At 55.3% G+C, this 14256-nt stretch overlaps 1 protein-coding gene across 1 annotated transcript; it reads right to left on the reverse strand.

Moving 5' to 3' along the window:
• Positions 1-2144: 2144 nt before the first annotated feature.
• On the reverse strand, positions 2145-11851 carry CDH16 (cadherin 16). The gene is made up of 18 exons (XM_007090249.3): positions 11820-11851; positions 10776-10833; positions 10428-10511; positions 9633-9788; positions 9424-9562; positions 8909-9067; positions 7952-8148; positions 7201-7323; positions 6837-6987; positions 6393-6620; positions 6237-6313; positions 5974-6162; positions 5631-5872; positions 4949-5082; positions 3976-4218; positions 3720-3827; positions 3295-3411; positions 2145-2472 (listed from the first exon to the last, which is right to left on the reverse strand). Exons 2-18 carry the CDS (start codon positions 10818-10820, stop codon positions 2375-2377), a joined length of 2490 nt encoding a protein of 829 aa, XP_007090311.1. The 5' UTR covers positions 10821-10833; positions 11820-11851; the 3' UTR covers positions 2145-2374.
• Between the last annotated feature and the right edge of the window lie 2405 nt (positions 11852-14256).

Here is a 14256-nt window from a genome sequence, read left to right on the forward strand (position 1 = left end):
ACCCATTTACCCATCTACAATCCGCTGACCTGCTCACCCATTCACTCCACCAATCATCCGCCCGCCCACCTATCCACCTATCTGTCCATCCAGAATTAAGGACCTGAGAGCAGAGTGATTCCAGGGTTCCAGCTCAGCTGCTGCATCCCACTGGCTGGATGAATTTGGGAAGGTTTCTTTACCTTTTTGTGATTCACTTTCTCAACTTTACAAAAAGGAACTGGCCCAGATGATCTCTAATGCCCTTCTCAGGGATTTCGTGGGAGCAGAGGCCCGCTGAAGGCTGTGGACACTTCAGGAGAGGTAACTCGAACCTCTGCCAGATAGTCCTACCTTGCACTCTGCTTCCAAGACTCTCAGCTGCAGCCCTGAACCTCTCTGACCTTCAAGAAACTCCACTAGCATGGGACGCCTGGGTGGCTCAGTCTGTTAAGCATCTGACTTCATCTAAGGTCACGATCTCACAGTTTGTAGTTTGAGCCCCATGTTGGGCTCTGTGCTGACAGCTCAGAGCCTAGAGCCTGCTTTGGATTCTGTGTTTCCTTCTCTCTCTGCCCTTTCCCTTCTTGCACTGTGTCTCTTTCATAAATAAATAAATAAACAAACATTTTTTAAAAAAAGAAGAAGCTCCACTGGCAAATGGGGCCAATAATCCTGCCCTTTCAGGTTGGTGGGAAGATAAGATGCCACCTTCAAAGAGCTTTGCACCTTGGAGACTTCTAAGTGGGTGCAGGAGGAGTAGAGGATCCTGGGAGAGGAGCAGGAAGCTCTGCTTGGACCGAGTTGGCAGAGCCTCATGTTGGGGAGTGAGTGTGTGTGTGTGTGTGTGTGTGTGTGTGTGTGTACGTGTGCACGCCCCGGGCAGAGAATGGCTGGGACCAGCCTCAGAGTTCATCCCTGGGCTGGGGATCCTCCCTGAGTCAGGCTCTAGAGGCCAGCCCAGGATGCCCATCCCATCTCTCTTGGCTGCTCTTGGCCCCCATCCCACAGAATCTGCCAGGAGTGGAGAGATTATCTCCTAAAAATAGGGACTGGGCCTCACAGAGGTTGTTTTTCTCCCTTCCCCGTGATTTACCATCATCAGCTAAGGGTGCCTGGGACAGCAAGTCCCACCCTAGTTCCCCAGAGACTGTTGGGATGGGTGTATAGGAGATCAGCATGTGTCTGGGGCCAGTCAAGGGTCAGGGATTGGAGGTCGGCCTCAGCAGGGCACCAGGGCCAAGGCTTAGTCTTGGGCAAGGGGAAAGGGTTCATTTGGGGCAAGGGGAACTCCAGGGTGAGCCATGGGGGTTCCTGTCCACCCCAGTGCTGCCCCTTCTCTGACTTTCTGCAGAGCCCCTCATGTACTCACCAGCTTGTATATGAAATCCAAAGGTGCTCTGGGGCCTGCACGGGGGCAGAGGGACCCATTCCCAAGCTTACCTCTCTTGTTCCAGCCATATTAGGCCCTCATGATTTCTTTTCAGCCCTATTTAGGCCCCACTTAAGACTGTGGGACCTCTGTCCACTCATGTGTAGGTGACTCACACAGATACAGGAGTGTGCTCACACAGGAGCATAGGACATGGACTCACCGATGCCCTCCCCTAGCAAATATGATGTCCCAGAAAACACAGAATACACTTTCAAGGACATCCTCCTCAACCGTCACCTAGTCAGAGTTGACCCAGCAAGGGGCTGCAGCCATGGTCTCCAAATGCCCATAGAAATAACCCAACTTGGGGTGTCTGGGTGGCTCAGTCAGTTAAGCATCTGACTCTTGATTTCAGCTCAGGTCATGATCTCACGGTTCGTGGGTTCGAGGCCCCCACGGGGGTCTGTGCTGACAGCATGGCGTCTGCTTGGGATTCTCCCTCTCTCTGCCCCGCCCCCATGCACGTGTGCATCACCCCCAAATAAATAACTATTTTTAAAAAAGAAATGACCCACTTTGCTCCAACCTCAAGTTTTCACCAAAAACCAATATGATGTCCCCATGTTTCTCCTCAAAGGGGACCCCAGGCTTGTCCCTCAAGCCCCTAGACCCTTTCTGTGCAGCAGGAGATGGGAAAGGACTCAAGGTACATGGGTACCTTGGACATGGGTAATGCACACACGCACATGACAGACACAGGCACAGCAGCCCCTTAGAACACATGCCCTGCTCTCTGAGGCTTTATTATTGGACAAACGTGCCACCATTTGGAGCACTCCCATGGGCAGCCCATAAAGTCAGTGGTCAGGCTCTACAGACTTGTGTGGTGATGTTGCCTCCACTCTAGGGCGGTGAAGGGGCTTTTACACTGTCCTAGCCCCCGGTGATCAGCAGTCCTGGGCCCCTCCCAGTGGACTCAGATGGAAAGGTCAAGTTCCCAACTGGGTCTGGCTGGACCATTCAAACCACCGCCTTCAGGGGCACGCTGTCCACTGGCTGATCTAGGTCCTTCTTCCTTGCCAGGCTCAAGTGAGTGAAGATGAGGATAAGGAAGATGCCTGAGGGGCCCAAGAGGGATGGATCAGCTCTCAGAAGGGGCCATGGGACTTGTCCACCACCAAAAACTGCCTGCTTTGGTATTGGTTTAATAAGGAAGCAAGGTTTCCTAGACAGCATCCCCAAGTCTAGACTGGGTTTGGCTGTCGTCCTGGTGCCAGAAGAAGCCTGACTGCTTGGCCTACAGCTGCTCCAGAACACCCCCACCTCCAAAGTCCCCTCCTCTGGGGAACAGTTTGGGTGGGAGTCATACGGGAGCCAGTGAGTTGTTCCCATGGATCTCTGAGAGATAGGCACATGGTCCATTGTGGTAGAATTGACAAAAAAAAAAAAAACAAAAAAAACCCAAAACCAAAAAACAACAACAACAAAAACAGCCAGGAAAAAAATCTATAGGGATAAAAAAAAATTCAAGGGGATAGAGAGGGAGGCTTGGACTAAAGGGAATAGGCTGGAAAGACCTGGGCTCTGTCATATTCTGGCTGTGTAACCTCTGACAAGTCACTTAACCTCTCTGAGCCTCAATGACCTCAAATGGAAAATAGGGAGATGCCAGGATCTACCTCACAGGGTTGTGGGGAGAATTCAGTGTGACAATCCTATATTGCACAGCCAATGTATAATAATATAATAGTAAATGCTGTTATCAGCGATGACGGCGATGATGACTGTGATGGCAGGAAACAGGAGCGTAATGACTAGGACAGTTGTGGGGTTCCCTCTCCAGTTCTGGGGGGCATCAGGGGACAGGGCACTGTGCATCTGGAGGCCGTGACTCCAACCATCCATCACCCTCCCCCACTCAAGAGCTCAGCATCCATTACCTATCGCCATCAAGGTGCCCACGAGGATGCCCACGGCTGACAGCTTCGTGGGCATGCCCTTCATGCGGCCCACCTTTCGCATGCACTGTCCCTCTACGTTGCAGCGACACACGATCACTAGGGGACAGGGGGCAGGGGACGAAGGTAAAGGCGGTGGGGGAGGGTTCTCCAGCTGCTCGGCAGCCCCAGTGCAGCCGGCTAATACACATTTTTGTGCACACAAACGTATTTGTGTTGGGGGGGGGGAGTACACTCCTCTATGTGTGTGTCTGTGTGCACGAGCTTCCATGCACCTGACCACAGATGTGCAGGCATGCACAGGTATTTGCGGTCCGTGTGACCCAACATTCATGTGTTCCCAGCCCCTCCCCCTGCATCAAAATGGTTCCCTCAGGAACTGCAGGCGCACGGAGCCCTGGCCTTACCTCGGATCAGGAGCTGCCACATCCGGGCATTGTGGCTGACAACTATGGGTACTACATGCTCACGTGGCTCCACCCAATGCAGGGCCAGAGTGAGGTAGGCATGGGAACCTGTTGGGACCACAAGCAGTGACCAGAGTCACTAGCCTGAATAGGCCCTAAGCCCAGCCCCACCCTCACAGTGGAAGGGCATCTCACTTCCAAGTGCCACACCACTTCCTGCCTTAGCCACCGTCTCCCCCACTGCCCCACCACACACCGTTGAGAGCCTGGAGGTGCCAATCCCGCTGGACTGTCGGGTTGGGACCAAGGGCAAAGCTGTAGGGACCATGTCCACCAGCCATATCAGGGTCCTCGCTGGGTCCACTGATAACCACACCATGGTCCTGGCGGGGTGTGCAGAGGTGTCGGGTGGGCACGTGGTTCAGAGTTGGGGCCCGGGAAGAAGGGGCCTTCAGAAAGTGGATCACGAGGGTTGCAGAGGCGCTCAGTGTCGGCTCATCTGCAGAGGAGGCAGTGCTGAGCCAGCCCCAGGCCCATGGATCTCACCCTGCTGAGTCTTGGCCTCACCTGCCCTACTCTACCCCTCCTGTCCATCCCCATCAGCATCCCCACGCCTGTCTCCTCCTCACAGTGCACCTTGCCCCCTTCACTATCCAAACAGCTGTCAGACCTTCCTGTGCTTTTCTGGATGCCAGGCATCCCCTCACCTCCTCCCAAGCCCCCAACCACCAGTTTCATGGCCCAACCGTGTGGAGATGCCCTGACTGTAGGGGAGTTCAGCTCTGTTGGGCCTGTCATATACCACAGGACAGTCCAGCCCAGACCCGAGACCTGCTGCCCTAACATACCCACCCCTGGGCCAGCTTTTCATCCTGTCAAAGTGGCATTCAGAGTTCTGGCTCACCTGCCATAGACACAGCCCCTGGCACTCCTTCCGCTTGCACAGGCCCCCAGCCTCTGCTCCTAACCTATATCTGAAGCCAACACCTGAGAGGCCCTCTAGGGCTAAGGGGCAGTGTTGGAGGACTGTAAGTATCTGAGGGAGGAGGGTGGTCTGAGAGGGCAGGCATCTCAGAGACTGACATTGGCCCCAGCCCTCACTCCTCTTTCCTGCCTGGGCAGAGTAGATGCCAGTAAGGAGCCTGGGAAGAAAGCTCAGTCCTGCCCATCTATCTCTCTGCCTGAGGCTTACTCTCTCTCCCAGAGGCCCCACCACTGCCTGGCCGTACCTTCATACTGGGCCTCCACGAGCACTGTGTACATGTCCCCAGGCTGGGCGCCTTGTAGGGGCCGCGCGGTGTGCACCTCCCCAGAGACCTCCTTGATGCAGAGCCAGCCCTCTGAGTCATTGACCAGGGAGAACCTAAGGCCCAGAGAAGATGGGGGGCAGGGAGGCACTGAAACCATATATGGGGTCTTACTCAGGGACCCCCAGGGCCATGTGACCTGCTCAAGTTCCACATCATCTCTGTGACTCACTGTTAGGCAGCAGTGCCCAGGGTGCTGAGTCTCCCTCCCCAGCTTCAGGGGCTTGTTGAGGGACAAGGCTTAAATCATGGATACTGTGGGCGTTACTATCAGAACCTGGGGGGCCTGACTCAACACCACTAGTCCTGGGTCACCCCACAAAGGGACAGGATGGGGCCAGGGAACAGCCTCATCTGTGCTGCGGTCTGGGTGGGGCATGGGGGAGGGCCCAGTCCAAGACAGCATGGGGAGGTGTCCTCTGAGCACCTAACACTCCTCTCCATGGCCTGTCCAGCTCATCCAGCTCTGACCCAACCTCAGGAGTCACAACCTTGGCATTAGCCATGGTTTGAGAAATATTCCAGGCCACAGATAATGTGAGTCCCCTCTGGCCCTGGGGGTCATCCCCTGGGAGCAGGGGAGGTCCAGCCCAGTAAGGCTCACCTGAGGGGACTGCTCATGGGGTCTGAGGGTTGGATGGTCAGCAGGAGGGAGCCAGCTGGGGTGCTGACTGGAACACTGGCCTCGTAGCTCTCCTGGTCCAACTTGGGGGGTGGCACCACCCTTTCCACAAGAACCGTCACTGTGGCTGTGGCTCCAGGGCCTGGGCCTGGCCCTACCAACTCTGCCACGCTCCGAACCACTACCACCAACTTGTGGCTTGAAGCTGCCTCATAGCTGAGGTTCTAGAACCAATGCAGCTGGGTCACTATTTGGGCCAGGGCATGGCACACTTGTGCATGCATATGAGTATACGCGTAACCCTTCCCACCCCCCAGCCCCTTACCTTGAGGAGTCGAAGTTGGACATGACTGGAGTCTGGTTCCCAATCCAGGCCGAAGGTCCCCTCCACGTCCTCCACCTCAATGGCAAAGTCCATGAGGCGGAAGGCAGGCTCAAGGTCAGCATCAGTGGCCGTGAGTGTGGCCACCAGAGTCCCAGGCTCTGCATCCTCAGGGAGGCTTATAGGCTCAATCTGGAGAGATTGTGGAGGGGCCGTGAGCCCCTCATCAGTGCCTTCCCAAGGTCTTCTCCCCTGTTCCTGCTTACCTGGGAATTGGTGAACTCGGGGGCATGGTCATTGATGTCTGTGATTGTGACAGTGACCTCACATGTGCTGCTGAGGCCTGAGGCAGGAGAGGACATGTTGGAGAGACCAGGATAGAAACAGAGGGAAAGAACCTGGGTCACCATCAGGGCACTTACCACCCTCTGCTCCTCCTAGGTCAGCAGCCATCACCTGAAGCAAGATGCTCTGGCCAGCCTGGAGGGCGGCGTCCCCGACTGTCACACTGCCTGAGGTGGAGTCCAGTTTGAAGGCTCTTCCCTCTGCTCCCTCCTCAGGCTCAGAGCTCAGCAGCCGATACACAATGTAGGAATTTGGGGAACCGGGGGCATCCAGGTCCTCTGCCAACAGCCTAGTCACCTCAGTGCCTGTAAAGACAGTACCCACCTGGGTGGGACCACAGGCCAATCTGCAGGCCTCACTTTGCCCACTCCTCTTTTGGGCTGGACTGAACCTGAACTTGTGGAAGGGTAGGGACATTGATATAGGGGCCTGAGGCTGGTCCCATCCCAGAGAAGAGCAAGATGGGATGGTTCACAAGGACTTCAACCCTCCCGCATCCCCTGACAAGGCCCATAGCCCACCTGGAGGGCTGAGCTCAGGAATGCTGATTGGGGAACCGTGTAGGGGGCAGACAGGTGCATTGTCATTCTCATCCATCACTACCACACGCAGCTCCAGAGGTTCTGTGTAGTCCTCACCACGGGTATTCTGAGCCTGCACCTGGAGCAGGTACTGAGGTGGACAGTGGGGGTCTTCAGATGAAGGCCAAGGGCAGTTCCAGCCTGGCCTCAGTCTGGGTCCCTTCCAGCGGCCAGCTCCAGCTCTTCTGGGTGCTCTTCCACTGCCTCAGTGCCTGTGGGGGATGTGATACCCCCAGAAGCCAACTGGACAGTGACCAGGCACCCCTCAGCCTGCCCTCCTGGCTTCCCCCTCACCTCACCTCACCTCAGCCTGGGATTCTCGGTCCAGCTCCTTGGTCACATAGAGTGTCCCCTCTGCATCCACATCAAAGGGTCCAGGGGGCTGGCTCTCCAGATGATAATGTACATCTCCCCCACTCCAGTGTACCTGGGAGGGGTCACAGAATAAGGGCACCCCAGGATGAGGGGCAGCACAGCCCACATCAGCTCTTATGTCTCAACTGTGCCTGGGTAGGGAGCCTGGGCCCCTGCTCCTGTGTGACGTCAGGTAAGCTGCTATCCTCCCTGGAGTCCAGGTAGGGTCTTTTTGCTTGGGACACTCGTTGTTGTAGCAAGTCCAGCGTGGCCTTGCCCTGGTCCGAGCCCAGACCCTGCCCAAAATGCCTGAATGACCAGGTTGTTATTCTGTGCCCTCTCAGGCTGGGCCAGACCCGGGGCATTCCTCGAGAAGGTCTGAGACATTCCAAGCCCGGGTGACAATCCCCATGGCAGCAGAGGGTGGCAGCTGTTCTCCCTAAGGAACCTGGGGCAAGCTCAGGTCAGGGCCCAGAGCCACACTTGCCAGAGGATAGCAGGTGAGGGGCTGTGGGCCTGGTTCTGGGGCCTTGGATGCCCTACTCCATGATGGGAACTGATGGGGACGGTCGAGGGAAGAACATAGGTAGGAGGGGAGCAGGGGTCAAGCTGGGCCTCAGACCCACCCCCCAAATCTTGAGACTGAGGCCCAGATGTACCATCCATGGGGCTACTTCAGCCACTGACAGGCACTTACTCACCTGGGCAATGCGGTGTGGGTATGGAACTTTCAGATTCTCTGCCAGGTGGACAGGATCTAGGGGCACCCAGGTGTTCTCTACCACAGAGACATCTATGGTGGCTGTGGCCTGGTGGCCTGAAGCCTGATCACCCATGTCCTTGACCTGTACCAAGAGCTGGTAGGGCCCTTCCATATCCTGGTCTAGGCTGGTGCTTCCTAGAAGGGTCAGGATGGTCAGCTGAGCAGGAGTCCAGGACATCCTTCTCAGTGAGTTACCAAACACAAAGCCAAGCATATGGCAGGTGTCCAGGATACTTTCTTGGCCCAAGGGTAAGACTTTTAACACCATAGTGAGCACTCAAGCAGGACTTGAAAATTTGCAAAGCCATTCCCTATCTATCCACACAATGAATAGTTGATGGACTGGATGACTAGGATGGGGGTAGGGACACATGAGTGGTTGGGTAGTGATTAGATGACCAGTCAGATGCATGGATGGTTGACCAAATAAATGGATGGGAATTTGGGTGTGTGGATGGGTTAATCTGCATAGATGTTTGAATAGATGGACTACATGTGTAATGGTTGGGTGGTAGATGGGTGAATGGGTGACTGGCTGGGCAGATATATGGTTAGCTTTTCTTTCCCTATCATGTGCCTCTGGTCTGAATTCCCAGGTTCAGGTCTCCCTTACAATCAGTCCAAAGGTCTCCCAGCAACATCCTGGGCTACAACCCCTCAGGTTTCTCCTAGCCTTGTCCCTTAGACTCAGGTGTCCAGGGTATAGGGCTGAGGTACTCCATTCACACCATTTTTTCTCTCCATGCACAAGGTTCAAGCCTTGTGCTTTGCTCTTCTCCACCCAGAATACTCTTTCTTCATCTCTAGCTCCAACCCATCCTACTGTTACGGCTCACATGCTGCCTTCCCCAGCTTTCTCTGACCTCTCTCCTCCTCACACCCAGCTCAGGCTCACCCTCAGGACTGAGGGCCAGAGCCCCCAGCCGAGGCTCCAGCTGGAACATGTCCGGGGAAGGCCGGGCTGGAGCCTGGTTCAGGATGTAGAATCGGAGATCTGAGTTGGCTGTGCCTGGCTCATCCTCGTCCAAAGCCTCAAGGAAGAGGAAGGGGATGCCTGGTGTGTGTGGAGAGGACAAACCATGAAAGGAGAAGGGGTTGGGGAGGGTTTCCCAAGCCTCCCCTATCTCTCCCTGGTACTTCCTTTCATATCCATCATCATGTCAGGACTCTGGATGGGAGCCACAGCTTTTCACCCCACTTTTCAGGTGAACAGAGGCCAAGACTGGATGGGGCCAGAGGACTCTAAGGAGGGTGGGGGAAGAAGGTTGGGACAGAAATAGGAGGGGGGCACCTTGGATCCTGGCTGCCCTATGCTTATGCTGGGTGTCTGGCCACCTCTTTACTCTCTCATCATTGCCCACATTATTACCCACATGACCTTGTTGTTAGACCGTTGCCCTGGGCACTCACCAAGCCTGGTGCCCTGGCTCAGCTGAACTCTGTAGATGGACTGAGAGAAGTGGGGCACCTGGTCATTCTCATCCTTCACATGCACAAGCACAGGCTGTGGGCCCCACAAGACATGTCCGTCCTCAGCCTCCAGGGTGACCTGGCAGGGATGGATAGTCAGTGCCCCGCCCTGCCTTCACTGTTCTCCCCTACATCTGGCCCAGCCATACCTGTAGCCGGTACTCCGCTTGCTCCTCGCGATCCAGGACGCTGGTCACCAGCAAGAAGCCAGACTCTGCATCCACAGCAAAAGGGCCCTCGGCTGTCATGTCCGGGTTTCCTGACAGCACCATCTTACCCTCAGTCTCCTCAGGGGGCAGTGGTAGCTGTTGGGGAGAACAGAGGTAAAGGCAGTGGTACCCAGGCCTGGGGGATGCCCCTCCACCCAATGACCCCATTATATCTGTGGGGAGACTGAAGCTCAGAGAGGGCTAGCGCTTGCCTGAGGTCAAACAGCCATGAAGTCATAGGACTGAGATTCAAAGCCGGAGCTCTTTCCCCTGTACCTGATGCACCCCAATACTCCCTGCCCTCCTTTCTAAACCTTGACACCCCACCACCAATTGTTTATTTTTCTTTTTTTTTTTAGAAATTTATTTTTATTTTTTTAAGAGAAAAGACGGAGAGCAAGAGAGGTGCAGAGAGAGAGAAGAGACACAGAATCCGAAGCAGGCTCCAGGCTCTGACCTGTCAGCACAGAGCCTGATGTGGGGCTTGAACTCGTGAACTGTGAGATCATGACCCGAGCCGAAGTCGGTCACTCAACCAACTGAGCCACCCAGGCGCCCCAACCAATTATTTATTTTTCATCTTAAAACTCTACTTTCTTCTGGAATTGAAATTTTGTTACTCACTCACTATAGCACATATTCTTGGGGAAGCAGGATTAAAAGAAAGAGATAAAATGCTGGAGGTAGGGGAAGCAGGACTTGGGGGTGGACAACCCACCCAGCTTTCAGGCTTACCTTGATCAGGTACAAAGGGAAATTTCCACCATAGTTTTCTGGGACTTCCACATACAGTTCTGCAGGCTGGGCCTCTGGGAGAACCTGGAGGAGGATTCTCACCTTGTCTCACAGGCAGCTGACAAGGAAGGGGAATTTCTGCCCCTTCCATAGGCCTGGCCATACCTTAACCCATCCACCCTCTGGTCTTTGACCTCCTGATCCCACAACAGGCCTATAGCCAGCTCTGAACGCCCTCCCACAACTAGTCTCTTCCATGGTCAGTGCAACTAGTCCAGGTGGAGTGGGGGACAAGGGTGCCAACACCCAGGGCCAGGATCTGAAGGAGTCGAGCAGGGTCCAGCTCACCTGGGCAACAGAGAGGTAAAGCAGCCACAGCCAGGCAGGGACCATGGTCAGGATGGGCCTGAAGGACACGGCAGTGAGGGTACAGCCAGGATCAGTAGGCACGGGGTCCCTCCCATTACTCTCCTCCTAGAGAGTATCCCTCCTCTCATCGCCACTCAGCCCAAGCCATGGCTTCCTCAAGCCCCACGGGTGCAACTTCCCCTTCTTCAGCTGGACCTCCTGCTACCTGTCACTATGGGGTAGTCAGCCAGGTCTCCTCCTGTCTCCTATCCTTCTATACTCCCAGAGATGCCCCTCCCCATCCCACCCACTTGGACATTGCTCCCCACCCACTCCCATCCCTGTCCCCTGCCTCAGCCCATTCCACACAAATAGCCAGTGGGACCTCACGACAGACTGTCCTCCACTTTCTCCTCTTGGAGGGGCCTGTGGCTCCCCACTGCCTGCAGGGTAGCATCAAGCTCCTTGACCAGGCCCACCTAGGCCCCTAGGCCCAGCCATCCTGCCTCTTGGTTCTTGGCCCCACAAGGATCTCCATGGGAGTTTCACCTCCAGACCTTTGTCTCCTTCCCAACATAACCTCCCCAGCCTGTATGTAGATCCCAAAGTGCTAATTGCCCAGCAGCTCTGAATATCCCCAAAACTTGAATCTGGAAAGACCCTGAGGACTCTAAGTGTCACTTCCTGCAGTCACCTCATGTTGCAGGTAAATCCTCAAAGGCAAGACCTGACCAAGGTCACAGAGGACTTGACCACAGGACAATCCCTCCTGGAACACAGGACTCATAGTTCAGGGCCTTGAGGCCTATTTTTCTACACACTGCCATCCTTCACACACAGAGTCCCCTCGGGACAGGAGTCCTGCCCTCATCTTGGCATTTTTCAGCACTCAGCTTGGAGCTGAGCATGCAGAGCACGGACAACCACTCCAACCGCTCCTGGGAATTCTTCCCCTAACAGGGGCTGGACAGGGCAGTGTTTGTCCTTCCCCTACCACCAACCCCAGCCTCAGCCCTGCTCACCCCTCCACTCCAGGGACCTCACCCTCTGGTGCCTCAGGCGGGCTCCCTTGGTCCAGCCACCAGGCGAGAGGACTCCTTCTCCAGGGAGCACTGGCCAGGCCGGGATGGGTGGGGTAGGGCAGGGCGGACACTTGAGCAGGTAGGCGGTCCAGCCAGGCTTGCTCAAGAGTGGAAAACACCACTGGCCCACAGTAGCAGGCCCGGCCCTGCCCAGCCCCCCAAAGTTACTCATTGACTTTAGAAAGCTGGGGGCTGCTCAGCATCCATGACTGCCAGCCCCAGGAGGTTGGGAGATCATTGGCCTGGCACTTCTCCCATCCCTACACAGCCCAATGGGTATTTCTCGGCCCTATGGGCTTGGACATTACTTCTTTTTCTGTGGTTTCAGACTCGATCCCACTTCTCCCCCATGTACCAGCATCTGCAGCTCTATCTTGGCCCACTCTGTTCCTTTCGTAGGGAATGTCCTTCCCTCCCTTCATCTGTCTGATGAACATCTACTCAGGCTTCAGTACTCAGCTCAGATATTTCTTTCTCCAGGAAACCTTCCCTGGGATCCCACGCTTGTTCAGGATTCTCTTCTGGGAATAATCTCTACTCCATGTAATGTGCTACCTCTATCAGAGCAGAGAAGACACCAGACTGCCATTGTCTCTTCTATCAGACTGGGAGCCCTCCAGGGCAAGTCTCAGGGACGCAGTAATGACCTTGCCCTTGCTTGGCCCTGGCAGCTCCTGCCTGGATCAAAAACAAGGAGGTTGCACATGAAGGATAAATGAACATGACTGAACTGGGTATTTGGGGCTCTAGACCACCCACCACTGGGACCAATGGGTGGAGCAATCAGCAGCCTTTGAGATCCCCTGAGGCTCCCTAAGGGTTCACACTAGCTGCTGACACTGACAGGGCTGGGAAAATGGACTGTCTCCTGCCTCTGAGAAGGAAGAGAAGATTGAGCCAGCTCAGGTGACCTTGAGGGAATTGCAGGGATTGCAAGAGGCCCCTCCCCCCATGAGGGCAGCCAAGTGGAGACAGGAAAAGTTTCTGGGGCCTGGGAGTCGTGTGTGGGAGGGTCAGGAGGATGTGTGGGAAGGGTCAGGGATACCATCTCCAGTCCTTCCTTGTTCTCCCTGAGTCCTTCCCTGAGTCCTTCCCACTGCATATCTGGAGGATGGGCAGAAACTCCTCACCTGCCTCCAGCCTTGTCTGCCACAAGCCAAGTGTAACTCAGGCACCCCAGGCACCACAGCCCAAAGCAGTGCACTGTGGGGTGGTTGAAGGGGTCTCATGTATGTTAAGCTCCTACTATGCACCTGGCATTGCTCTGAGCGCACACCTTCACTATTACCCTAACTCCATTCTGAAGGGGCATTGTCCCCATGTCACTGGGGCACAGAGATGCTGAGTGGGTTGCCCAGGGTCACAAAGCCAATAAGTAGCAGAGCCAGGAAGGCCTGGATTTTTCTTTAGGCCTCAGGACGTTCACTTGCTTTGAGAAAACCATGCCTTCCACATGCCTCTAAGTATGTTGCAGGCTGGGAGTGGGGAGCGGCAAAGCTCTGTGCACTTAACATTGCCCTGGGGAGCACGTGCGTCAGCCAAGATGGGTTCTGCACACTGCAGGTTGTGCACATTGAACAACTGCCAATGAACAACTCACACCTTCTGCCAATGAACAACTGCAGTGTTCTAACCAGGTTGCAAGAGCACCTAGGAGTCTGTGGAATAAATAAATTGAACCAATGAAGGAACTGTATGGACCCTTGACCAGGCCTCGCCCTAGGCTGCCTTTGGGCTCTGGAAACCAGCAGACTAGTATACCAGTCCCCACTCAGCCACTTCTACTTCTGAGGTGTGACCTCAGGCAACCGCTGCAGTTCCCCATCTATAATTGCCAAATGGAGATACTCATTCCTGAAACAATGTAGGTAAAGTCCCAGCAGTCACCTGTGCCTGGTGCAGGTGGTGGGGAGACAGGCACACTGCCAGCTATCAGCGAACAGGCACACGTTCCCACACCAATGCAAGGCCTCTCATTCCAGGCAGGGAGGGTTCCAGGGAGCTGTTCCTGCCAACACCACATTAGCCAGTGCTAAGCCTGGGATGCTCTGGCCTGGCCCCTCCCAGAGGAGAGAAGAGTGAGGCCCTCCCTTTCTCAGTATCCCAGCCTCAGACACTAGCCTCCTTCTTTCCCAGCCAGGGAGTCTCAGAAGTCTTCCACAGCTACCCCACTTAAACAACTTTCCAGCCACTCTCAGCAGGGAGCAGGACGGAGACACCAGCCCAGGACCCAGCCAGACCCAGGGCTCTTGTTTGCCCATGAGACCTGGGGCAGGGCATGGTACCTCAGACAGCCTCAGTTTCCCTGACCCACAGTGGAGAGATTGAACCTTTAATCAGCTGGGCATTGCTAGGCCCCAGTGCAAGAGAAAAATCTGGATAACAAGCTGGGAGGGGCT

Source organism: Panthera tigris, chromosome E2, assembly GCF_018350195.1.
Source record: "Panthera tigris isolate Pti1 chromosome E2, P.tigris_Pti1_mat1.1, whole genome shotgun sequence".
Taxonomy (NCBI): domain Eukaryota; kingdom Metazoa; phylum Chordata; class Mammalia; order Carnivora; family Felidae; genus Panthera; species Panthera tigris.

Bases quoted from the DNA above. Each gene is read 5' to 3' on its own strand.
- CDH16 (XM_007090249.3), bottom strand. From the start codon at position 10,820: ATGGTCCCTGCCTGGCTGTGGCTGCTTTACCTCTCTGTTGCCCAG. The intron at 10,512-10,775 runs GTGAGCTGGACC...ATCCTCCTCCAG, and splicing joins TTTACCTCTCTGTTGCCCAG to GTTCTCCCAGAGGCCCAGCC. The intron at 3,412-3,719 runs GTAAGGCCAGGG...CCTGTCCCCTAG, and splicing joins GTGGCAGCTCCTGATCCGAG to TGATCGTGTGTCGCTGCAAC.